We start from the raw sequence: 26,477 nt of genomic DNA, 5'->3' as shown, positions 1-26,477 counted from the left end.
GGCCGGATGATGAAAGTGTGGGAGTCGGAGTGGAGGATGGTGGATGATGAGATGGGATTGGATGGGGGGTGGGGTGGGGGGGGGGGGGGGGGAGTTGCAGATGTCAACCTGACAAAGGAGTATTGATTATCTTTGGGAAGCACACGCGCTCCTATTGATTTGGAGCGTTGGCAAATGAATTGCAGTTTGTGAAGAGATGTTTTAATCCCCAAAGATGTAGGATAGTCTATTATTTGTCTCCCTTGCGGAATTTGTAACCACGTGTTGTGTACTTGCAGGTATTTCGACTCAGAGTTGATTTTGTTGTGTAATAAAAACAGAAACAAGCTGATATTATCAGCTACGGTTCTCCTTTGAGGAAGAACAAACTCCTGGAGGGGGGTCGGTAGAGAAAAAGCAGTTAGTTGACGAGAGAGAGAAACACAGGTTATCCAGGCCTCGTACACACAGCTGAGCAGGGCGTCAGAGTGGAGCCCGCATTAGCAAAACTCTCATAGGAGCCAAGCATAGAGTAATGAAGACAGAATTCCAAGTTTGCATGTACGAAAGCCTGGGGAGGGAGACGGACGGGTGGGAAGGAAAGACAGGTGTTGGGAGGGGGATGAGCTTGAAGAGCTCGAGCTGTCTGCATACTAGTCACTTTTTCTCACAGCTGAGAATGAGAATGGACACACACACTCACGCTCACGTCTCCTGTTGCACATGCAGATGATGGTAAAGAGTGATTCAGCTGAGCTTGTGGCTGATTAAAACCTGGGTAATTAGCATTTTCACAATATTGATGAGGAGAGCCAAAAGGGACATTTAAGAAAACCCATTGTCCCTTTAGTTTCACATCTTCAAAAACTCCTTAATTGGCTTTCAGGGTAATGGCTCAAACACCACAAGCCACAGAGGAGAACATCAACCTTTTGACAATTTATAACTTTGATCAGCTTAGCGATGAAAAGGTTTGGCAGCTGGCTCCCGTACTGTACACGAGCCCAGCATTTATACATTATTTTCCAGTATAACTGATGCTCCTAGGTGATCTTTGCACTACATAAAGCAGCTCTATTATTATTATTATTATTATTTTTTTTTTTTACTATTTAATTTGTAAAAATGTGTATACACACACACACACACACACACACGTAGGAAAATATTTAGTATACACATCCAGAAATGCATATACTATTATATATTGTACATATATTTATTAGTTTCAGGTTGGCCATTCTTGTATTTTGCTCGTTTGTGTTGTTGTGTTTGCACATCTCTGTTGCTTGTGGGGCTCGCACACAAGAATTTCACTCGCATGTGCTGTGCCAGTGTGCCTGCACATGTGATGTGACAATAAAAGTGATTTGATTTGATTTGATTTGATTCTCTAACGCAGAACTGTTCAATATATATATATTTTTAAACCTGTATTACTTGCAGTGTGATCATAAAAGGTCTTGCCAAAAGGTTTTCAAAACCACAAAGATCATTGTCAGCTGAAGACGTCTGCAGAAACGGCCAGTACTTGTCCTTTCCTGGCTCCAGTTTTTAGGCTTTTGGCACCCTAACTAGGAATTCAAGAAACTGAGTTCAGAGATTTTTAAAGCAGGGGGAGGAAGATTTGTGGTGTGGGGTGGCTTTAAGTGTCACATCTGGTCTGATTCACCCAGCGCTGCATTTTTGGATTTTGAAACGTGACGAGCCAGTCGCTATGTTTACTGCAGCACACAGACGATAAAAGCTGTGTGCATCTTTGCTCTGCATCAGTGTCTGTTTTAGAGTAAAGACGGTCAAATTTGATATAATTTACTCCATTGTCGTGCTCGACTTCAAGCTTTTTGCCCCAAAAAGCAGCAAAAGCTGAATATTGATACTGTTTAAAAACTCAGTGAAACCCACTGGTGTACTTATAAAGTGAACAACCAACTGCAGAATAATCAGGCTAAGTAAAGACAAAGATACACACAAAGATTAAAAAGATTATGTCAGATTGTTGACCTGCCAGTGTACTTAGCCATTATGTAATACACAGACACACAAAACAAAACAATCCCCCAAACTACTTTCTCTCTGCGCACAGATGCTAATTATTTTACATAATGTTGCCACTAGAATGCTTGCGCTTCTATATTTTACGATGAAAGACTTTCTCGATTCCCAAGTTGACCCAAGCTGAAGTGTTAAGCATCTGCTTTTTTTTAGAGTTTAAAGTTTAAAAAGCTCTTGGTCTTTCCCTGCCACCTTTTTCACATGTTACCAGTCCATTAAACAACCATTATCACTTATTATCATGTGTCACCAGTGGGCTTGAAGCTCAAAATCCCCTCATTTCTGGAGGTATTGAAAGACACTGTCTGCTTTAACAAAAGAGAACCACAACAAAGAGAGCTTGAGAGCATAAATCAGACTTCACCCTGCAGACTTGATGTTAAACCCTTTCTTTGTTTTCCCACCAGCTCTTTACCTTTTGTGTCAGTTCCTGTGTTTGATTTATTTATCATTATTATATATTTTTTTTTATAAATGTAGCTCTTCCACACACGATTTGACAAAGAGGGCATCATGTGACTTGCCTGTGTAAGCTGGGTTTAGTTCTGCTTGTTGGTAATCGGCGTGTACAACAATGCGCCTTTTGGATTTCTATATCTACAACAGGAGTGAGCGCATCATAGGGGATATTTAATTGGGTTATAGCAGTCACAGTGGAGGCTAATGTCCACTTCCTTTGTGTCTCTGCAAACAAGATCGTCAAAGAGGTGAATCTGTTTGACGATCTTATTGTGAGTGTTAAGGTGTTAATGTGTGATATTATTTATCTGCATTAGTTCTATACCACAAATGCATTGATGAATTTTCATTGGTGTTTCTGAAGGACCTTCTGCTGCTGATTTCAATTGGTCAAATTCTCCTTCAGTCAGAAAGATTTGATTTGAAAGATTTGATTTAAGAAGGAAGTTTTAAATCTCTCCCGATCGTGGTGTCGGTTATTCTCAAAGATATGTTTTATGGACAGAAAAGCTTTGTTCAGGGCCCATGGCTGCCCAGGAGTCAAATGAACAGTAAAGCACTTTCCTAGTATCCATCCTACATCCTGTTTCTTTCACTTTGCTCCTCCATCTCTAGTTCTCTGACTCCGTCAGCCTTGGATGCTCTTAATTAAATATAGTCAATGTAATTGTGATTGATCATTCAAGCAATATGGGAGTTTAAAGGAGTTTAAATTGATTGTCAAATCAAATTGTGGAGGCGCCGGTTGCCTGAATGAATACAGGATGAACTGTGATAAACATGCTGAACAAAAATATTAAATATAATTATAATTATGGACATGTTTATTGTGGCATTAACCATTTTGTTTGCAAGTGTTGTGTCAATTTTGTCACTGTTGGATGATATGCCTGGTGTAAGATTCAAGCTTAATGCCCTGCATAACAGTGCTTTGAACTTTGGTGATATGAAAACTCTGTAGGTTATGTTGCTCTCACTGATGGATAGATGGCAAATTCCAAGATGGCTGTTGTAAAATAGAATTTCCACTCCTCACTAATTTTGGCCTAGGCTGCTGTGAACTTCCTCTGATCCACTGATGTGTTTTTACACCCCTCTGCATTTAATCATTACTTATAATTTATCGCTGGCTCTCTTCCACTGTGTGTGTGGTTTTTTTTTTTGTCCTGTCTTCCTCCCCTCACCCCCAGCCGGTCCCAACAGATGGCCGCCCCTCCCTGAGCCTGGTTCTGCTGGAGGTTTCTTCCTGTTAAACGGGAGTTTTTCCTTCCCACCAAAGCGCTTGCTCACAGAGTGACAGTGGGGTTTTCTGTTTTCTCTGTGTTATTATAGGGTCTTTACCTTACAATATAAAGCGCCTTGAGGCAACTGTTGTTGTGACTTGGTGCTATATAAATAAAATTGAATTGAACTGAATTAAACTAAATATAACTTCAAATATGTATCATATCAGTTTTTCTTTAAGTACATTTTATACTCTGCAGTGTTTCCATTTTATTTTCGATGACCCTGGAGGGTCCGACTATGAGAAAATCTAAAATGTTCTTTCACTTTTTGTCTTATCTTCCTTTGTCTTTGTCCATGTTTCACGATAAAGTCAAAAACCAAAACTTGCTTCCTTTTACTCCCAGCACGTTCCAGCATTTTTTTTACATTTATTTTTTACTCTAAAGAACAATATAGAAGATATAGGCACCCCCGTCCCCCACCACCACCAGTATTTCCTTTTTGCCGGTATAGTCCTCTGTGTTGGGATTATTGCCAAAAATAATACGGACCGACACACTGTGCATTAATTTCTCTCTCTTTATGCCGTCTGCTTTGTGATCCATTAAACACCGCGGTGCGTGCACGCCCAGCTTGGCTCTCTGCTCGTTTCTCGCGCCCGGGTGTGAGTCTCCTACTGTGCGCCGTATTCCTAAAGCCGGGGATCACGTCACGTGTCACGGCTCCCGGGTCCTGGGCCAAGTTTTTTTTTTTTTTAAATTCCGTGTCAGACCATCCACGGAGCTTCAGCTCAGAAAGCCACACGCCCCGACCCTCCTGCGCGCATCTCCGCTCCACGCTGCGTAACGAGCACCTCAGAGAGGAGCGGATGGATGGATGCATGGATGTGGATAGATGTTCCCGTTTAACTGAACGCGCCAAATCAAGACGACTTTAAGTGACTTATTTGATTACTTCCAGCGATTTCCAACGACCCTCGGATTACATCTGATCTTTGGCAAGCCAAGGAAGGATATTTTTTTTGTTTTGTTTTGATTTTTTTTAAGCGAGAGAGAAGAGAGGAAAGAAGGAAAGGGAAGCTGAGAAAGGTTGGGTGCGCTAGAAAGACGGAAAGTCACGGATCATGCTTATGGGAACTTCCGATTCCGTCTCAATAAGGTAGTTTAAAACAATAAAGTTCTTCTGTTTGCATGTGATTATTTTTATACACACTGAGTGCAGGAGATAGTCCACTTTTTAGGGGCGAAAAACGGGAAAAAGCACAGATGATGCGCGCTCTGGTGGCTTCTACTTCCATTAATACTGTTTAAAACGCGTATGGAAGTACTTTTACAGCAACTGTTCATATCAAAGTGTTTTTAATATTGTTCGGTGTTTACAAAAGAACCCCAGGAGGAGAGCTTCCAACTGCCTGAAGAGTCAGATGCGCTCTTCTCACGTAACACCAAACGGCGGACAACAAAGCCCGTTAAAAAAGAAAGAAAAAAGAAAAGCTTCCTCAAAAGGGCAAAGTCTGTTAGCTGGATTACGATCACTAATGTTTTTGTTCTCGACGTTATTCCACTTATTACAATAATAATCAGTATTGCTGTGGTGGTTTGGTTTTTTTCCTCTTTTTTGGCGCATTCCCTGCCCACCATTGCGTGGTGTGGGCTAAAAACCTTCAGCAGACCAGAGACAGAACAGTCCATCTGTTCAATCACATAGCAACAGGAAGAGAGAGAATGAGAGAGAGAGAGGGAGACAGAGTGGGAAAAACATCCCTCTACTATTATGATACTCTTATAGTACTCGCACTTAATTGTTACCTAATTTCACTAAACACATTTTCGCATTTCTACTAATTGCTGCAACAGCAGGCAGTTGTCAGTCTGTAGTGCTCCATGGTGCCTTTACTGTGTTATTACTATGGCTACTATGAAATTCAGGCTTGATGTTCTGACAGAGACTCCCAGTTTTGTCTGATGAAAGCATTTATTGTTTGTTTTTTTGTTCGTTTTAAGGGGAAAAGAACACAACTGAGAAGAAAGGCTATTTAAAAAAAAAAAAAAAGCCCATGAAAAGCCTAAAGCCCTGGCAGATTTGTAAAAGGACTGTATTGGAAATCTGTGTTTTAGATTGATTGGAAGCGCCTGCTGCTCAGGGATTGGAGGAGGAAATGGCCTAAGTGTTTATTTGGCTCCTTGTGCGATTTGTCTCCAGTTACTCTTTGCCAAGTTGATCTTTCACTCGCTTCTTTTTCTGTCACCGTTAATCTGCGTCTTTCCTCTACCTTCATGTCTGCCTCCTTTGACTCACCGTGGGCTCCCTCCCCACTTTCCGACTCCCTCTAACCTTCTTCTCTCCTCTGACCTCCCTTCAGAGTGGCTCTGCCTGATGCTCTATCATGACTGATGGCGAAGGGAGAGCGCGCTTTCAGTACGCAGAGTGCCAGGAGCTGGAGGAGGTGCGGGAGGAGGTAAGGCTTGCTGTACCAACATCCTACAGGAATGACGGCCAAGGTCATGAAGATGACCCAGGAAGAAGACGCCCGGATGATGAGGAGGAAGAGGAGGAGGTGGAGAGGACGAGAAGGAGCAGCAGGAGGAGGAGGAGGAGGAGCAGCAGCAGTAGCATTCAAGGAGATGGAGAAAATGAGTGGAGTCCTGAAGTTCAGGGGGATGAAGAACAGGAACCGGAGCTGGAAGTGGAAGATGGACCAACACTGGGAGTTCGCATCACGGCTCCCATCCGTGATCCAGACTGCGTCTCCGAGGAGGAGGAACAGCAGCCGTATCCGGCCCTGGCCCCCGTGGCCTTCTTCTGCTTAAAGCAAACAACGAGGCCTCGCAACTGGTGTCTCCGCATGGTCTGCAATCCATATCCTTTAACATGCTGGAAATCTGACCCTGGTAATCGGTAAGACAAAATATGTCCTCTGCAATGTTTGTGTGTGTGTGGTGGCACGCCTGCATACACGTTTGAGTTGTCAGTAGAAACTTGCTGCTTCTATATAAATACACAAGCACCAGTGAGAGACTCACACTGGTGACACGTGCAGACATGAAGGGCGTGTCTTGGTATTGGGCAAGAAGTAGATGTTACCTGTTGTGAGTCTTTGTCCTTTGCTGATGTGAGATTTGGCTGTTTTACATGCTAAATCTTTTGTGCAACAATTTGCATTTCCCTCTGTGTCTATAAGGTTGGTATTATAACCTCCAAATCTGGTGGGTTGGTTATTTTTAGGTAAATTAGCTTTTCTGTTATAGGACCTGTTAACACGCCTAATTGAGACAGCCCCAAGTACACCCAGCACTCGGTCTGTTTGCCTCTATAGACTGAAAGTGCTGTAACACTTACCTGGGCTGCTTTAGGCTCAGATTCAAGCACAAATTAGTTCCTGGCTATATATATATATTCTTTTGAAGCTCATCAGTCAGTTCGAGCTGTATTCCCTCTACTAACAGTTCTGGCAGCCATTTTATTCTAATAATCAGATATTTTAATTTAATTTCAAAGTGCCAAGTAGTCCAAGTGAAATTACTTCCTAGGAGAAGTGCTCATGTCTGCTTTACTTTCTATTATTACCCCCTCAGCCGAACATCCTGCCGGGATCATTTTCATCTGTGGGATGTTTTAACACACAGGAGCATAAGAACATAATGTGCATCCAGATATAGGCGCTATGAAAAGAAGCTGAAGATGAACCGCTGTAATATGTTTTTTTTTTCATTCGTGATGTGGTTAAGTGGGTGGTGTAAAAACAAAATTAGGACCTGACTCACATTTATTTTCCTAAGTGCTTCCTGAGTACCTGGAATTTAATATAGAAGGTACCAAGAGTATAAAAATACAAGCACGATTATAAAAGTAAACTACATTTATTCTGTCTCTGAGATTCTATCTCTTTGTCTTCAAGTGATTAAAAAACCCAACTCTGAATAGGTGCATTCTGACAAGCTTCTGCTGTGTTCTTGTAGACCTATGATAGTGGAAGCTTGAAGGTGTAGTGAATCTAAGAAGGATGATCTGACGTGGTGTTTGAAGTCGGAGAAGAAAAACATGGTGTAGAAAGGTAGATAAACAGCTAGATAAAGGGGCAACCTTATGCCCACAAATTTCCTCTCTGAGACTTCTGTGTGTTTTGAAGCGGAAGAAATCGAAAAACAAACTTTAAAACGGCGACATATGCACACACACACACACAGTTTTGTTTCAAAGATTCATTAATTTGCCTTCATCATTAAAGATCATTAAAGATTATCAGCTCTAGAGATTGGAGTGGATGATTCATGCGGTATTCAGACTGACACTGTGACGTGGGTCAAACCCACGTTGATGATCTGTCTGAATAGGTCAGTGTGAGTCAGCCAACGATCCCTCACGACCCTCCTCTCGAGAAGAGCTGAGCATTGTTGTGGTGGACCGCTGTTTCTATTAGAAATGTACCAAAAGGAAGTTGCAAGTTGCAAGTCGTGTCTTCTGTCATGACTTGTGGACTTGTGCCTAATGATGGTTTGCTAAAAGATTTGACGCACATGTCTTGTGTTCGGTTGCTTTGGTGATTTTGTCTTTCCGCTGCTACAAACAACTCTACAAAAGAAAGGTCAAAACCATTGCAGGACCTTTAGCCCTCAATGTGAGCAAAGCCTCAGAAGAGCAACTTTTTTCAATTGATTTAAAAAAAATCAACTCAAACCTTTATTGACATTTCTAATCTTACATATGCACAAATACAAATTTATTGGTCTGACAATACTACAAGGGTTGTCACCGTAGTAGAATTTCAAACTGATACTGGTACTGGGAAAATACTCAATAATCGATGCAATTTTTGGTACCACAGAGACAGAAAAAAGGACAAAATTAAAAAAAAAAAAAAAACAACGAAAGATAAGAGCAATAATGGTTCGTGTAAATAGACTCAGCTACACCTCTGTTTATTTCCTTTGCTTTTGGTGACTTGGCACCATATATTTCATGGTGATCAAATAGTGTTGGTAAGGTTGGCTGTATTGTTTCTGCCTGTAGGCAGAAACAATACAGCCAACCTTACCAGTAGACTCTTCTCAGGTTCAACAAGGGGCTTTAAGAGACACTTTTTAGGGGTAAATAATTTGTTATCCTGTTAAATTAATCCTTCCTAATAACATCACTGACAGGTAGGACCGATGATGGCAACAGTAACGTTATCATTTTTTACTACCTATACCTGGTACCTTAACAATAACCTAACTGTCGGCTAATGTGCGGAACTGCTAACAGTTAAGCAGCTAACACCATCATAAACGTTAATATCTGTGTTCAGCAACTCAGTGCTGCTGAAACAGGAGCTTTACTGACCTCGCGGAATTCTTCATAAAGACTTCGGTGTCAGTCTTTAACACGCTTTGTTTTATTATGCCACTGCTAATGTGTTCAGCTGCTAGTGACGGGAGGGGCTGGGCCTGTCTGCTGTGTGTGAAGTTTGTCAGTGAAAAGAGGGAAATATGGTATCAATACTGCTGCAAATGAGTATCTAATCTGATTGCAATCAGGCATGTATTTATTTATTTATTATGACAGCCCTACTTGGTACATACAGTAACTCCAGTACTGAAAAAGGTGACGTTTTTTTAGAATTTTAGTATTGAAAAGCACTCTGTCTGTTTTGATGTCATCACTGTCTGTTACCGATGTAAGCCTTTCTGCAGCATTTCTACCATATATTTTTTAAAACTGAACCCTTGCTTACAACCTAGATGATATTATCAGAAACTCTTTCTCCTTCATGATCTGACCTTTAAGTGAAAAATTGGTTGCCCATTACTCCACACTCTGGTCCCTTGTTGATCTCGTGTCAGCTGGAGTGATAAGAAGACTGTTTAATTGTCCTTGACAAGAAAACCTAGTATTCCCTCATGGGGTAAAGTGCCAGTGAGCCATCACCTAATTGATCACATGTCTCTAAGCACCAAAAAGCATCTCTACCAGCTTCCTCATTTCATTTTTGTGGATAGTACAGAACTCACAGGGAATTTCTCATGGGGATTAAAATCCCATTTTTTTTATGAGTTGTGCTCGCTGCAGGCGCTCAAGAATCGAGGCGTGAAAAAGTAAGGCAAGTTATGTTCTCTTACAGAACATGCTAATGGCTAATAGAGATATTAAAATGGGACTGTCCTGCAGCGGGAGAAAGCTGCATCTAAAATTTGTTGTTAAATAATTTAAAGGGCTATAACGTGCCAAGCATGTGTTGGCTTCTTCTTTTTAAAAAATGGACCAAAAAGCAAAAAGTGATAGGAAGTCCGGTCGGGTCTTTTTCATCGAATGTTTTGGATTTGGACATAGAAGTCGTAGATGTTATTTGTAATTGTTCACTAAGATGAATACAGCGCCAACTGGGGCAAGCAGATGAGGAACAAAGAAGGTCCGAAAGGATTAAAGCATGTCCAGTTAAGCAAGCCGACACATAGGACTTATGGTTTGGTAACCTGCTGTCCGACACATGCTAGTGTTGCGTTACATTACCTCTGTTTTGTTCACCGCACTGTAGCAGGGCTAATACTGCAGTAGCTGCTGAAGCAGACCACTACTATGAAGCAGATGCTCCTATGGTTAGCACATGTGCGCTTCACTGCTTGTGCGCTGATCACATGTCTGATTTCTATCTGAGTGCAGACTTATTTATTCATTTTTTAAGATATGTTGTTTGAAGTTGACAGGCTGGGCTATTTGTACCAAGACAGCAAGGCTAATGAATGAGGCGCGTACTGTCACATGCTCGGCCTTGCATTATGACTGCTCGTTTAAAACTGGATACGGGTTATGTCATAAGAGCTGATCTCACCGGACATCTCTCTGTGTTGTATTCCTGCGTGTCTGTGAGTGTGTGGGCGTGCGCGCAGAACCCACTGTTAGCAGCGCAGAGTTGGTGGTCCACAGTAGGTTATGTAAATATTTTTCGGAGCATAAATTCTCTGCCACTCAGCAACAAAATGAATGAACACATTGGGAGAAACGAGAGACTGTAGAGGAGGGGAAAAAAGAAATAAAGAAACAACTACATCCATAAATTTCAAACCACGCACCTCTGAATAAAAGTGTTTTATATCACATCCCGATTCCAACATGTGTAGTCCAACAGTAAAATATTGAATCTGTACTGAGACGGTCATTGATCACCTGTGACAGTAAAAACAGGTCAACAGTTGCTCACAGTTACCAGAATAGCATTTCAGCACAACAGCATTTGTCATTCAACTCAAGTCTGTTCCTCACTGGTGATCAACTAGTCTGCTCATGTCCAGGAAAATGCACACTTAATAGAGCAATTGATTAGGTCTTGATTAGCCTAGCATGCAAATAGACTTTAAAGACAAAATTGGCATTTTTTATTAATTTCTTTTTAAACTGATGAAAGTCACCCTAAAATATATTGGTTTAGGTGATCTCTGAGTACAGCGTGCATCCACTAGATCTCTGTAAATCCCCCTAACAATCTTCTGCTATTCCCAAACTTTTGCACCCAGACATCACGCAGATGTTGAGCGGTAGCTGGTTAAAGAGCACTGGATGCCCTACCTGCTCAAGTTGGACATTTGCGTTCTCATGTGCAGCTTCATTGTGTGACATTGAGAAAGTACATGGCTACATTGCACATGTGAGAAATCCTAAGGAGTGACAGTAGTACTGTGGCCCTGAGAGGTCAAAAACACTGCAACTAAAGGCAACATCAGCAAATAGAAAAACGCTGTGCACAAAACACAACAGAAGTTGAGTAAAATAAAATGGAAGTGTTTTGGGGAGACAATAACGTGACAGAGCAGCTGTGGGAGTGACAGAAACCACAACATGTGACATTGCATTGAGACCCGCTTAAAAGAAGCTATCTGTGTTGTGAGGAAGAAAAAGATGCAGATAATGTGTGCTTTAATTGCACAATTCATGTAATACTGCAGGTACATATTTGCTATTAGCCATTTGTTGTTAGCCTGTCACTGGCGCAGATTTTCCTTCATGTTAATGTCTCTCCTAAGACACTTCTGTTGTGTTACATTCAACCTCCGCTATGTTTTGTGTGGTTTTGCAGCTTTTTTTTCTATTTGCTGGTGTTTTATTTAGTTGCAGTGCATTTGACCTTTTAGAGCCACTGTACAATAGCCCTAAAATATGGACAAAAAGAATGTAGCTAGCTAATGCTGTTTATGCTAATAAACAGCATTAGCTAGCATCAGCGTTCTTTCTTTTGTTTAAAACAACTGCTTTTTAGATGTTCCTGTTGAGTAGAGACCTAAAATAAATCTGACAGTTACATCTGAAACAATCTGAAAACAAATGCAGGATCACAAGAATGAACATTATGGAGTCGCTGATTAGACGGTGTGAAAGAATAACAACCTGAGTCAAGCTGATTAAATCTGGTTCAGGAGCCCAGGCAAGGTTAATCCATTACAGATGAGTTGATTCATCGTGCTATCTGTCTCCATTAGTCATCTATACTCTAAAACATATTAAAGGGGGCCTTTTCACTTCCATTGTGATAGATGTTTCTGCACAGAGATACAAGCACACAGATCACCTGACTTTTTTGAAGTATCAGATGGATTTGATGACTTTAGATGGGGATTTTTTTTCAATGTATTTAGTGGTAAAAATATCTGTGGATTAGCGGTTCAAAATAAATCAAGTGGAAGAGGTTTCTCTCTTTGTTTGAAGTTTTGATGGATTGGACTTGCTGTATAAAACTAGAGACAGGCTTAAAGCTGCATGAGATCAAATCGGCTGCATGAAGAATGTCAGTCAAATGTAGCTTAGATGAATCGAGGAGGCCTGTTAATGTGCAGCTTGTATCAGCGATAAAAAGGACTATCTTCAGGGCAAGAAAGTTGGCTTGGTTACTACCCTTTACTCCTGCAGTTCCATTCCTTTTTTTCTTTTTCACCCCTCCTGTTGTGTATGTATGCCTATTTATGTCTTTAAATGACTTCATCTCTGCAGTGTGTGGGATAAAGAGACTTAGCCTTCAAATTAGCAGGTAGTCCTTCTCCGACTGCCCTTCTGACTGGCATCCTGAGGTTTAGGTGTGTATGTGAGACTCGCTTCTCTGCATCCCTCCCTCTCTGCCGGTCTCAGAGCTCGACTCACTGTATTTGTATTGAGCAGTTCATCAGTGTGTGTGTGATTGTGTGTTCGGTGACTCATTATATTTGGCCTGTTCTCATCATAACAGCAGATTGGGGGTCGTGAGGTGCCCATTTCTGCAGAGACAGAGGGATCCTGTCTCTTTGACGTATCAAGTCCTGGCACACCTTGCGCAGTGCTCAAACTGTGCGTGGTTGAGCATCACTTGTGTGCTGTGTAGTGGACAAGGCCCACGCTTTCAAACGTGTTTGGTGTCTGCCAGACGTTATAACAAAACTTTGTTACAAATGTGGTGTAACAAAAGCTTTTAATTTGTCACTCTTCTGCTATTATGTACGTATTTAATCATTAGTTATTATTAATCTCAGGCTGTGTTTACAGCATGTCTATTGTCCTGTCTCCATCTCCTCAACCCAACCAGTCACAGCAGATAGCTACCCCTCCCTGAGCCTGCTTCTGCTGGAGGTTTCTTCCTTTTAAAAGGGAGTTTTTTCTTCCCCCATTTGCTCAAAGGGTGTTATCATGTTGTTGGAGTTTTCACTGTTTTCTTTGTAGTATTGTAGAGTCTTTACTTTACAATATAGAGCACCTCGAGGCAACTGTTGCTGTGATTTGGTACTATATAAAAAAAATTTATTGAACTGACTGTAATGTGTACAGCTCTGCTATACCGCACGCACCTACATCACCTACATATTTCTGCTCTAAATGTAAAATTTTTAGGAACTTTCTTTTTAAATGTAACATAGTGTCGCACATATTTTAAAAAAACAAAACAACAACAACAACAACAAAAAAAGCCGATGTGTTGTCAAAAAAAGAGAAAACAAAGTAGAGATTAAGCTTCATATACATCTTGTTCTGGGTGGAGTTTCTCCTCGTGGTGCTCCATGTCGTGGTGCTTGTTTAGCTGTGGCTGGATGCTAATATAAAGTTATTACATATAATATATGTTATAATAGCATATATAATAGCATAATATAATATGTTAACAATAGCAATATCATGAAATTTAGCAGTATTTCGTTTGATATTGATATAAAAAACAAAAAACAAAAAAACATGTAAGTCCTTTATTAAAAAGTCACTTTAAATTTGAAATCACTGACATGGTGGTGGCAGACTGTTTATTTAAAATGTTTTTTGTTGCCATGACACAGAATGAAATATTAGGGTGGTTGCTAAATAGTTTACTAATGTTACTTCGAGGTATAGTGTTATTTACATTATATTAGCTTAAGCATTTACATAGCATTTAGCATTACCCAGTGCAAACATTTTAGCCTGTAGGATCTGGTTGATTTCACAACAGCAATGCCTGGTGACTCAAATATTATACTATGCCACACTTACTGCGTTTCTTACATATACATGATATTAACTAGCGACAGACCTAACTCTGAATAAAAGCTAAGTAGACGTAAACATTAATTAAGCTAGCAGTCACTGTTTGGTTTGGGAAGTCTGCAGCTGTGAGAATGCAGGGGTGCTTCTCACAAGCAGTCTGTTCTTCCTGCTGCCAAAAATAATAGATCAGCCCTGGAAGGCTGAAATTAATACCAGAGATTGAAGACCAGTGAAAATTGTTTGGATGAGAGCATATTGACTAAACAATCAACCACTTGACCCTGAGACCTCAACAACAGAAAGAAAAAAGGTTTGGAAAGGGGAAGTGAAAAATATGATTAAGGGTTGTACAGTAGCGTACACGTATTAGTATTTAAAGGATATGTATTTGGTCATATCCATAGATAGGAGAACTTTTGAAAATCAATATTTAATTAAAATACATTTAGGCAAAATATAAATTGAACATTTTAGGAAATTTTTAAAAAGCAGCTTTGGTACTAGAACTCAAGCTTCATATCACTACTCAGTAGAGTAAAATGATGTTTAGGCCCACTTGGAGGATAATTTTTGTTTACCAAAGCATTATGTAGCCAAACATGTTAAGTAAACAAATGTGCATTTCCAAGTTAAAGTGTTTGAAGCCCTTCCAGATATTTATTGCAGAGCAAAAACTGCTGCCTTCACCAAGTTGTGGAGCAGGGTGTTTACTTATGGTTGGGTTTCCTTATATCCTTTGGGTGTTTTGAGACTTATGAACTATGCAAGAGCTTACTAACTATAATTATTAAAATTGTTTTATGACTTTTTTTTACTTGCAAATCCTAAAAATGAGCAATTTTTTGTGAATATACGAGGCTAATTTTATCATTAACAGTTCGGGGCCACACTGTGTGTTTCAAAGCTATTTTTAGCTGTGGGAACCTGCCCCAACTGCTAATTTATCTCACTTAGGATTTGTAAAGTCTTGTTATTATTCCAAATACCGGTGCTGTGTTAACATCAACACAATTTACAACCAGTAACAAATCATCGCCACCAGCAGCGAGTCCACAGTAATTTGCATTGGAATCAATAAAGGGCCTTTCACTGGTGTGCTTGTTACCAATGAGAATAAGCCTCTTTACAGTGACCGCATGTTTGCTGCCATCTTTGCTCGTAATGCTTCGCAAGACTTGTTCAAATGGCCACTGTTTGCACAAGCAGTGCTTTGGCTCAGATCTCATGTATGTAATTGGAGCGGGTGTGGCTCAGGTGGTAGAGCGGGTTGCTCACATATGGTAGGGTTGCCCGGCCCTCCCCATACACTGGTTTGGTCCACTGCTCCTCCGCGTGTGTTTGTCTCATCTCAAACAGAAAGTACTTGTTTCTTATTTTTGGATCGTTAATTTTTGAAGCATCGTGCGTAAATGTGTGTAAATCTTTATGCGTCAGTTTGAGCACGCCTGTGAGAGGGCAAACGCGTGTGCTGTTTGCTGTGTGTGTGTTGTGGGATAACTTCCACTGCATTAGGATCTTTTGTTTATCCCCAGGCTCACTGTTTACAGGCTGCTTCACAAAATGATCTGGAACTAATAGCACTGATTTTCATGTGTGCACTGGCTGAGTGTGTGTGCCCCCGTGCACGAGAGCTTACTTGAGTGCGCTGTAAGAATGTGCCATTTGGCATTCGCAGAACACCATGTGTTTAGGCAGTGACCCACACCTGCCCCAGGCACAAATGGTCTGTGGAATCAGAGGATCTGCGCTCTGCTGCACTGCACCGCTGTTGTTGTTGTACCGTTACATTACGTCACACTCATTTACCGAGCACTTTTCCAAAATGACTTTGAGTGAAAATAGTACCAAAAAAGACCCTTCTGCTAGCAAACCACATGGTTTCCTGGAGAGTCTGGGTCAATCTAAATGAGTTTGTTAGCTGTTGGTGTTCACTGTTAGAAGGTTCATGTAAAGCAGACTACTAATGGAATACTCCAGAATATGCTGAGATGACCCCTGATCAGTTGGAGGATGAACATTTGACTTTCTTTTTCTTATGATACCTATCTCCCAGTCTTCAGGCACTCCTCATTTCTTTAAATTTGTTCTCACTGCTTTCGCTGAATCTATGGAAAAAGCCAGTGATGACAGAATTCGACATGCATAAGATAGTATTTTTGCAACGAGGTGATTCCCAAAGAGATATTTGCCAAAAAAGTTGTCATATCTTGGCATGGTGTGAGGTGTCTCCTCAAAAAATGTAAGGAAACTGGATATGTAGAGGACAAAAAAAACACCTGTTATGCTTTTAAAAAAAGTCCTTAAGAAATAAAGAAAAAAAAGCAAAGACCTGAGAGACGCATCTAGCCCTTCACTTGATCCATCTACTCTTCACTGAAGCTTCATCAGAAATGGTCTCAGTGGAAGGGCCACTGTCAAGAAGCCATTTACAAGGAAGGGAAATAGGGAGAAAAGGCTGACGTATGCCAAATTACATAAGAACTGGACAGAAAATCAGTGTCAACAGGTCTGATGGAGCGATATATCCAGATAGTTCTTATGAAACGCGATGGAGGCTCATGTCATATCGGGTTTTGAGGCTGCATTTCAGCCACTGGTGATAAGGATTGCTTTAAGTTTGGTGGCGATATGAGCACAGAAAAGTACAGTCAGATTTTGATCCACCATGCGATACCATCTGGAAAGCGTCTGATTGGCAACAGCATCATTTATCAGCATGGCAATGATCCCAAACACACTGCCAGTGCAGTAAAAGCGTAGCTGGGTAGAAAGACAAACAGAGAAAAATAAATGTTGTCAAATATTGACTTTAAAGCTCATTAGAACAAACTCTGCGTTTCCCTTACGTACTGTATTTCCGTTTCTGTTTGCACATGTTCCAATACGGTATTCTGACTCTTCACCTATTTCAGAATTACAATACTTTATAAATCAAAGGGCAATTGTTTGTTACAGACACTCACAGATAGTATAGCTCTGAGAAATAGAAAATATAAACACTATTTAAAAAAATGATGCATTATTAAGTAAAAATAAGACAAAAATGTTACAGAGAGAAAACACAACAGTGTGCAGCAGAGACAAGTGAAAACAGGTGAACAGGTGACATAAAATTCTGAGGCATCCAGTGATGCATTGTGGTTGAATGAGTCTTTTGCTGAAGGTGCTCCTGTTGCTGTCCAGCACGAGATAGAGAGGGTGTGAGGGATTTTTCAGTATTGACTGCAACTTGGACTCATTTCTGAAACCTCTGTCGGAGAGTTAAGCTCCACCCCCACAGTGTTACTGGTCTTGCAGATCAGTTTATTGAGTGTGTTGTTATCTGTACACCACAGTCCTCAGTATAAAACATTGAAGGGAGATATAAACTGATTACATAGAAGTGAACACATTCTTTTACTATAGTGACATATTGAGGAGACGGTACAGTGGCCTACAGTGTTCTTTCTGCTCGGTATGGTGTTTCACTCCTGTCAGTCAAATCCCCTGTAGTGGCAATGCCACACTGATTGGGCCTCTGGTACCGTGGGTGGGTTTTTTCAGCAGCTGTTGCCATGGCTGCGCATCATGTTGATGAATGTACGCAGATCAGCTCTGTATCCAGAACATTTCCCGCTACCCTCACCAGGGATATCCATACTGAAAGTGTGAAGCGGTTTCTTTTAATCGAAGCGTTATGGAAAGAAGTTAAAACAAGGCTGGAAACACGAGACAGGGACAAATAGGGCAAACTCTTTAGGAGATGAGAAAGAGGGACTGGGATGATTGGGAGATGCCAAGCGAGCAGAACGTTAAGAAATCGGAGAGGAAAAAGAAGCAAGTGATATAAAACAGACGAGGGAGGTCAAAGACAGAGGACAGGAAGTTAACAAGTGAGGCGAGAACGAGGGCGAGGAGAGAAGGATAAACAGTGCAAAGAGGAGAATCAGAACAGCGGGAGGGATGACGAAAAGCGGCGTCGAGGCAATATGAACAGGAGGGTAGAAAGTAGAGAAAACTGGTCTTTTGAAGCATGGCTTGTGCACGTACAGAGCGCTCGGCCAATCACAAGTGTGAGCGATGAACATGTGCCCCTGTGTCCTGTTTTTTTCTCCCCTGCTTGTTGATGGTTGCTGCAGTGAAGATGCAGCGGCGCTCTCAACCTCAACATACAACTCCATTCTCACCCTCCTCCCCTCCCCCCGTCTCCCTTCTAAAAAACAACAACAAAAAAGCTGCAGGTGAAAAATAAAGCATGCTCCTTCTTTGTTCCTCTTCCCTTCTCCTCTCATTGTTTTGTTTCGTCTTGCTGCTAAAATGCGCGCGAGTCCTGGCTGCAAATGCATCAAAGCACTTTTTTTTTTGTCACTCTGTTGGAGGCAGAGATCAGTTATGGGCGTTATTTTCAGTGTGCTGCAGTGTGAAATATGCATTTTAATGCACACATAAGCTGTTTTAATACAGAGGGATTTAAAAAAAATATTAATTTTGTGTGTGTGTGTGTGTGTGTGTGTGTGTGTGTGTGTGTGTGTGTGTGTGTGTGTGTGTGTGTGCTTTAAACATAATTGTTGGGATGTTTCATTTTCTGTCATGATTTCTCTCACACTGTCAGCATTTGACATGAGCTCACTCCTAGTAGTGTATTGATTTTAAGGTTGAGTGTGTGTGTGCGTGTGTGCGTGTGTGTTTGTGTGCGTGTGTGTTGCCCTGGTGGCTAAAAGGTGGAAGTGGAGGGGAATAGAGTTCAGTGAAAGAGGATTGATCTAGACTATAAAACAGGAGGTGAAAAGACAGAGAGTCGGGAAGTGTAATTGAAAATCTGAGAGATTCAGAGGGGCCACTGGCTCTAACACACACACACACACACACACACACACACACACACACACACACACACACACAACCTTAAGGGGTCATGGAGAACTGGTTAGGGGATGTTAGTACAGGGTTCTTGGATTGCATTAGGGCTGAGATTATCATAGTCAACTTTCTTCATTTCGTCCTCAACTTGGTGCTTAGTATTCAGTTATGTTTTTAGGTCATATTGCTTTGTTGCGCTTGCTATTTAGTAGCTGCACTGCTGCTCCTAATGAGCTTTTTTTATTTTTTTTTTATTTTAGTGGGATGCGTGTGTTCATGCTGCTTTGAGCCATCTCCCCACAGTCAGTCTCCACATGAATAGCACAGCAGAGCTCGTCTTGCTGCTGAACACATTACTGCCTGAAAGATGGTTAGAATGACAGAAACACACACACAGGGAAAGAAAAGAGGGACGCAGCACATGACTTGACACTAATCACCTACTTTGCAGCTTTTAAATTTCAGACAGCACTGTTCAGCAAAAATCTTGCACCAACCCAGACACACGCTTTTGTTTGTGTGCGTGCGTGTTGCAGGATATTGATGATTAGGTAAAGGGCGAGCTTGCGAAAAAAATGCAGGAGTGTGCATCCGGCGGCGCACACGTGCACATGTGTGCCTATGCGTATGAAAGAGTAATGTGGAGATGGATGAATAAATAAAAGATCTGGGAAACCCATCAGCAGCTAGCACTGGGTTGTCATGGCAATGCGGACAGCACAGCACATAGTGCGCGCATGTGTGTGTGCGTTTGTGTGACTGAGTGTTAGAGAGATCATATCACTGCAATGTTTTAGCAAGTATGTGTAACTTTGTTTCAGTCCAGACCTCCTTGAAATCTAACAAAGAGAAGCTTACTTTTCCTTTTTTCTCCTTTCAATCTGCTGCACTCGATTCCGAGTCTGAAATCACTTTAAAGCAAAATACAAAAATATAAAGCAACAGTTTTGTATTCAAGCACAGTGACTTGAGTGGGGTGGTTTTGCTTGACACGCAAACTTTAATATTTGCCTCGTCTTGTTATGCAACCGCTGATGATGTAGCCTGTCCTTCCTGTATTATGCTGTTTGACATTCCTTATAAAGAGTAATGACTGTTTTTATGCCAAATTTACAGCTACATGCTCCTCACCCATCATTGTGTGTGCTTTGTGATAGAGTGATGCTTTTACAGCGGTGGTGTGTTATATAGCCCAATACTCAGTGCATCTCTTTAGAGACCTGAAAACTGCAGCCTCTTCCTTCTGCTCCTCTTCCCCTCTCCGCTCTGCAGTATGTGTTGCCGCTTTTGTCTACAAAATAGGCCTGTGTGCATGTCTGTGTGTGTGTAGGTGTGTGCGTATAAATGGAGACAGTGTACGCATAGACGTGTAGATAAGTGTAGTGTGTGGCGCAACCTAGTTTTACGACATGGCGGTGATTGAAGGTTGATGGGGAAGAAAAGTGCCGGGTGAATTCAAAGTGCATGTGCGGAGTTTAATGAAAGCAACTTCAAACGGCACAGATGTGTGTGTGTGTAAGAGAGTGAGAGTGGGAGGAAGAGGAAGAAGTCTAGGACAGTGGGATTCTCTCAGCAAAGAGGCTCTCACTAGAAACTCTACCTGGTTACTAGGCAACAGCATAGCACTGCTGCACATTGGAGCGCTGGGAAGGGGAGGTGTCTATCTACAACATGTGTGTTTGCGTGTGTGAGTGCTGAGTCAATAGCTGTATTATTTATGAGTATTTTATAGGAAGCGCACGCGTGGCGTGAGATGGACGGAGGGGGTGAATCAAGGTCAAGGTCAAGGTCAGATTTATTTATATAGCACATTTCCAACAGCCGATGCTGCACAAAGTGCTTAACAATAACAATAAAATTAAGGGTAAATTAAGGTTGTGTGCGCACGAGGCTCACATGTGCCATAATTGCAATAGTTTGCCGTCATCCTCTGTGGTTAACGGTAAACTAGTACAGGGTAAAAAGTGTCTGACTGTGTTGTTGTGAGGCGGCGGGGAACTGGCTGCCTCCCTTTGAAGTATTGGAGATAAGGTGGAGTGATTCAACACACAGATGGCTGCGTAAAAAGAAAGGAAGGGAAAGGAAGGGGGGGGGGGGGGGGCTTGCTAAGCTGACCCAACATTCATTCTCAGCCACGAATTGCTGCTCATATCTGATTTTCTTTTTGGGTGACTTAGCATCCATTCGAGGGTGTAACCTGCACCAAACTGAACTGGCAGTGAACTCGCAAAGAGAGGTCCAGAGCGGGAGAAGCCGTCACATCTGTTTCATCTGGGTTGGGGGGGAGAGGAGTTTAGCAGTTGTTCATGCTGCACAGTCGAAATAAGGCATCTGACCAAAAACGAGCCATATCAGCAATCTTTTGGTTTGCTTTGGCTGAACTTTTTCAATCTCTGTTGAAAGAATTTGCCTCAGTGAGGTAATTGCAGCTCACTGGAGCTCTGCATTGGACTGAATGGTAACTACTTAAACTAAATGCTTTGCAATCTAGTTAATGTGAATCTCTGCTGTCAGTCTTACTGTGAAGCACTGGACGGAAAGAGGTGTATGACTGAAATGAAACCCGGTGAACTCCCCTCACTGTAAATGAACAATTGCTCTCCGGAGCAAAGTTGGCATTGTTTGGGTTGAAATCAAAGAGGGTGCACACAAGTAGATGCAGGGTCAACGTGGATGGATTCTTCTTCTTCTGACAGTTCTAGTGATCATTAATTGTGTTGTAAAGAAGAGGCAGTCCTATCAAAAACATGTCTTATTTGCTGTTGTGTGTGTCTGTGTGCATAAGGGGGGCATTTAATGTCCATTAGACCGTAATGAAGGAACAGTGCTCTCTGTGGCTACATGTAGGCTCGCTAATAGCCCTCTATTATCACAGTTCAAACACAAACACCGAAACACACGCGCAGAGGGACGCGTGAGGACGCGCGCACCCGTGCTGTCTTTGTTCGAGTTGAAAGGGCGCTGTGAAGCAGCTGAAGCAGCTGAAGTGCAGGACGCCTGGTATGTGTTAAACAGCCTGTTTTTAGCTGAAGTGTCTCTATCGTGGTGCTGTTACATACTTGTCTGGAGAGGACTCAGCCACACGTCTCAGAACAAAACACGGAACACTGTTACACTGAATATAAATCCAGCAATTAGCTGGAGCCTCATAATGCTGCTTCAGTGCAAACATGAAAACATGAGGACACTTTGATACAAAAGGATTGGAATCTTTCTGAGCTTTTGTGCTTGGTGATTTTCTTTGTGATACGAAGATATAATATCCGTTGTATACCACTGTGTGGTTTATGTAACACTTAAAGATATGCCCTGAACTATGTAAAAGCTAAAGGTTGTAAGAGAAATTTAGTGAGAGATTAGATTCGGTATTCCCGTAAAATATTTGAACACCTGTCATTTTTTTGTAATTTGCTTTCTTGTATTTTTTTTTAAAGTGTTCTTTAGTTATAATACTCTAGGATTTCTGAAGATCTTTCAAAGTGTTTTCTTTGGACATTGGCTGTAATTCCCAGTGTTAATACTAGAGATGGACCGATCCGATATTACGTATCGGTATCGGTCCGATACTGACCTAAATGACTGGATCGGATATCGGAGAAAAATAAAAAATGTAATCCGATCCATTAAATATCACGAAAGCACCTCACAAAACTTGCAACACGCTGTAACTCACCTCAGAACGTTAGCATGTCGGAGCAGTATGCATCACGTGATAGAGCGGCTGTGGCATGCGGGACCTGTGGTCTGGATAGCATTTGGAGCTTCGCTAGCAACCCGGCATTTCATCTCCGACAAAGTTATCCCCGAGAGAAGTAAAGCAAGTGTGTAAGTCCATCTCTGAATGTTTGTAAAGCATTCCTGCGTTAAGCTTAACAAGCGACTGCCTCTCGCTCTCCGGCTGCTACTTCAATCGTGAAACTGCTTAAATGATCAGCTGATCGGCTTTTCTGTCGCGAGTCCGTGTCTCTTGTTTGTTTTTGGCCCACTTTGCACCAGAAAGAGGAAACCAGCGGCTGAACAACAGCAGCACGTTTAAGCTTGATAAGCTGTTGTTAGAATTTATTTAATATTACTTTCTACACCAGGATCTTTTTCTACGTAGCTGACGCTGGTAACTGTGCAGGGGCGGATCTAGCAAAGTTTAGCCAGGGGGGCCGATAGGGCATTAACAGGGAAAAGGGGGCACAAAGACATACTTTTCTTTCTTATTCTCATTTAAAATGTCGAGCTTTTAATAAATAATTATCTGACACACAAAGTTTTAATTTGATGTAAAATGAATAGAAGTCAATTACTGTATATAGTGACTATTAAGTCTAATATATATACCCTAGTAAGCTATAGTACTTTTTCCTTTGGGAAGGTACCATCTGTGCAGTCTGCAATTTTGTTGAAGAAAGATGTTGAATCTATTTAATATTTCTTGAAAAATAATTGATTTCTGTGCATTTTTTTTCACACTGCATCAAATTAAGGTTGATTACGTCGATTAAGCATCATGAGGTGGCGCGTGAGGGGTGGTTCTCTATTTTTTATTTATTTATGTTGTTGCTGGGAGTTGGAACCCTATTAGTTAGGTTGCTTAATATTTACGCTAAGTACTCTTTAAAATACCAGAATAGGGAGGATGGTGTAGGTCTAAGTTTATTAGATTGATCAGTATTGCTGAACTATGAAATATTTTTTTTGTATACAGGTATAACAGAATAGCTTTAGTATAGTTGTTGTTTTAAACTTGAGTATGAACTTGCAGACTTGCAAAATGCAGCAAGATATTTTAAAAAACAGTTTTGTTGATTAAAAAACACTATATCGGATTCATATCGGTATCGGCAGATATCCAAATTTATGATATCGGTATCGGTATCGGACATTGTTTTGATCTGTGTTGTTCAGCACTTTGGTCTGCCTGGTGTGTTCTTAAAGTGCTATACAAATAAACGATGATGATGATGATGATAAAAAAGTGGTATCGTGCCATCTCTAGTTAATACCTGGATTGAAAAACACACAATCAGTCATGGATTGGCCTCCCCAGAGCCCAGACAGTGTGGGATGTGAGGCAATGTGGGATCATCTCGACAGAGAATGAAACAAAAAGTGAGCCGACAGGCAAAGAAGAGCTTTGAATGTCCTTCAAGCCCGGAGAACTATTTCTGAAGACTACTTAAATAAATGACAAGAAAGCTGCCTAAGAGAGTTCCGGCTGTGTTGAAGAATAAAGGCGCTCATACCAAATATCGACTTTCTAGCTTGTTAGAATTGTACAAACTGTACACTGCACCTATTTCCCATTTCCCCACTAAAATATATAGAAATTACTTTTGCACAGTACTGTATTTCCACACACTGATATATCTGAACATAGTCTCACTGCAGATGACTGTAAATGCATTTGTTACACTTCATGACAGATACTGTTGTGCAGAAGAAAAATGTAATAAAGGAAGGAAGTCTAGAAATAAAACTTATCCAGGAATCTGCACAACACATCGCTCAAGTGAAACTTTGGAACACCTGGTTAGATTTCATTTACAAATGGTTCTAAAATACCATTTTTTCTTTTTTGGCCTCCATATATTTAGATTATAAATACTCCAGCTAATGCAGCAGTGGGATCACCTTTGCATTCACTGCTGTCTCTCTGTCCTCTGATGTACGACGCAGACCAGAGGTCTCCGACACAAATCTTGGTTGCGTCTTTGACTGCAGAAACATGACTGGAAACCTAATGGAAATCAGGCTGCTTACACAAAGTATGACTCTTTTGTGTGACACACCTGTGATCCACACATAAAACTTTCTGCAGCAGCAATCAGCCACTTCCCTACTGCGGAGCAACAAAGTTAAGCTCGGTGTACCATTTTATCGACACGTGCACATGACTAAAACCAGGCAGACGATAACACGCTGACATTAAATTCATGCAGTGGAAAGAGAGCGGCAGAGCACATCAAAAAGTGACTCACTCATATACGATTTATTCATTCTTCCCTTTTGCTCACTCACTTAACCACTTAGAGTTAGTGGCCATTAGCATGGAGTTTGCAAGCGTGTTTTTATTACATATTGTCTCCTGAGCTGCTCTTCCTCTGGACGACATATGCGAGCTAATAGAATATGAGCGAGTTGCTTTCTGCATCCATGCTGTTTTCCCAAGTTAAAACTTTCTCACGCTGTGAGGCAGAGTGTAGAGACGCAAGACCTCCGGTGGTAAATGTCTGCAGCTTGCAGACAGCTAATTGTGGAAAAGCATCATCTGGTTCTCACCCACTGTTTAGAGCCACCTCGGACAGACTTTCAGAAACAACGACGTTCAGTTAGTTTAACCTGCAATTAACCCAGCAAGGAGAACAATTCAGTGTTTTACTGTGGAAACTCAACAAATACAAATGCAGTAAAGTAAGGCACCAGTTGGTCCTTTATGGTATGATAGTGTGCGTATGCTGATTGTCAACGTTTAGCGTACCTCTGTGGGTTTTTGTGAATAACACAGCGGTCACAAGCTTCAGCCAACATTTGTTATTTTTGTTTGGTTTTTTTTCATCGTCTTTCTATCTGTTAGGATGCCCAGTGGTGTTTATGTGTGTATGCCATAGTGCACTGCAGGCAAAGGATGCGCTAACATGAGGCTCTGTGACGGGCCTCCCACGCACCGAGCTCTGATCTGGTTTCATCCGGTCGGCGGCTCTGTGACGGCATCACTGTGGAGTTTGAGCAGGCCCTCCTTTTGGCTAGCTGTGCACCAGGAGCAGAGATTTAACAAGATGCTGCGCTAATGAACATATCAGAGAGCGATGGACTGAGGACTGTTTGTGTGGGTATGTGTGACAGAGAGGGAGGAAGAATGCGTGCCCGACATAGCGCTTGTCTCTCAGGTCAACTAAGGGTAGCAATGCTCAAGTCCATACTGGTCTGTGATAGGTTTGTAGCTTGAACCCATCCGCTGGAACGTTGAAGACAATATAATTACACTGCAAAGCAAGACACAAGTAGGCAAGCTTCTTCATGTTTCTCGTGCACGGGAGAGAACCGGACAGGCACCGTTCCTTCGCTTGACCCCAGTTGCTCTCGTCCGTCCTCCCGTAACACTGTCCTTTTATTGAGGTTACATGAATATGCATAGGTTCATTAACATACAACGTCTACATACAAACAAAGAGTACCTTGCCTGTGTGTGTGTGTGTGTGTGCGTGTGTGTGTGTGTGTGTGTGTTGCTGATCAAAGGGTCAAACATCCTTGGTCAGGAAGAGGGTAGACTAGACCCCCCCCCCCGGTGAGGAAGTCCAGCAGTTCATCTAAACAGAAAAGCACTTAGACTAGAACAGACGTAGCTACGTTAATCCTACCATAAAACAATTAAGACAAGATGCGACCTCTTCCCGTGCTCCCAGGATGTAGGTGTGCATTCTAGTGTGGAATACACACCAAGCCTCTGTAGCCTGTTAAAGATCACACAACTTATCACT

The 26,477-nt window shown here is 41.6% G+C and overlaps 1 protein-coding gene across 2 annotated transcripts in view; it reads left to right on the top strand.

Moving 5' to 3' along the window:
• The first annotated feature begins 4,504 nt into the window (after nt 1-4,504).
• Nucleotides 4,505-26,477, top strand: part of cacna1ha (calcium channel, voltage-dependent, T type, alpha 1H subunit a) — a 128,914-nt gene continuing 106,941 nt past the window's right edge. For both annotated transcript variants that reach the window (XM_085453786.1, XM_085453785.1), the window contains exons 1-2: nt 4,505-4,878; nt 6,083-6,579. In XM_085453786.1, coding sequence (XP_085309912.1) covers nt 6,107-6,579 — 473 coding nt within the window. In that variant the 5' untranslated portion in view covers nt 4,505-4,878; nt 6,083-6,106. The remainder of the gene's footprint in view (nt 4,879-6,082; nt 6,580-26,477) is intronic.

The sequence above is a fragment of the Copadichromis virginalis genome, linkage group LG4 (assembly GCF_057382275.1).
Source record: "Copadichromis virginalis isolate Kocher_CV1m ecotype Utaka linkage group LG4, C_Virginalis_male_GT1.1, whole genome shotgun sequence".
NCBI classification, from domain to species: domain Eukaryota; kingdom Metazoa; phylum Chordata; class Actinopteri; order Cichliformes; family Cichlidae; genus Copadichromis; species Copadichromis virginalis.
The sequence above is the reverse complement of the archived record's forward strand: the minus strand, read 5'-3'. Positions and strand labels throughout refer to the sequence as shown.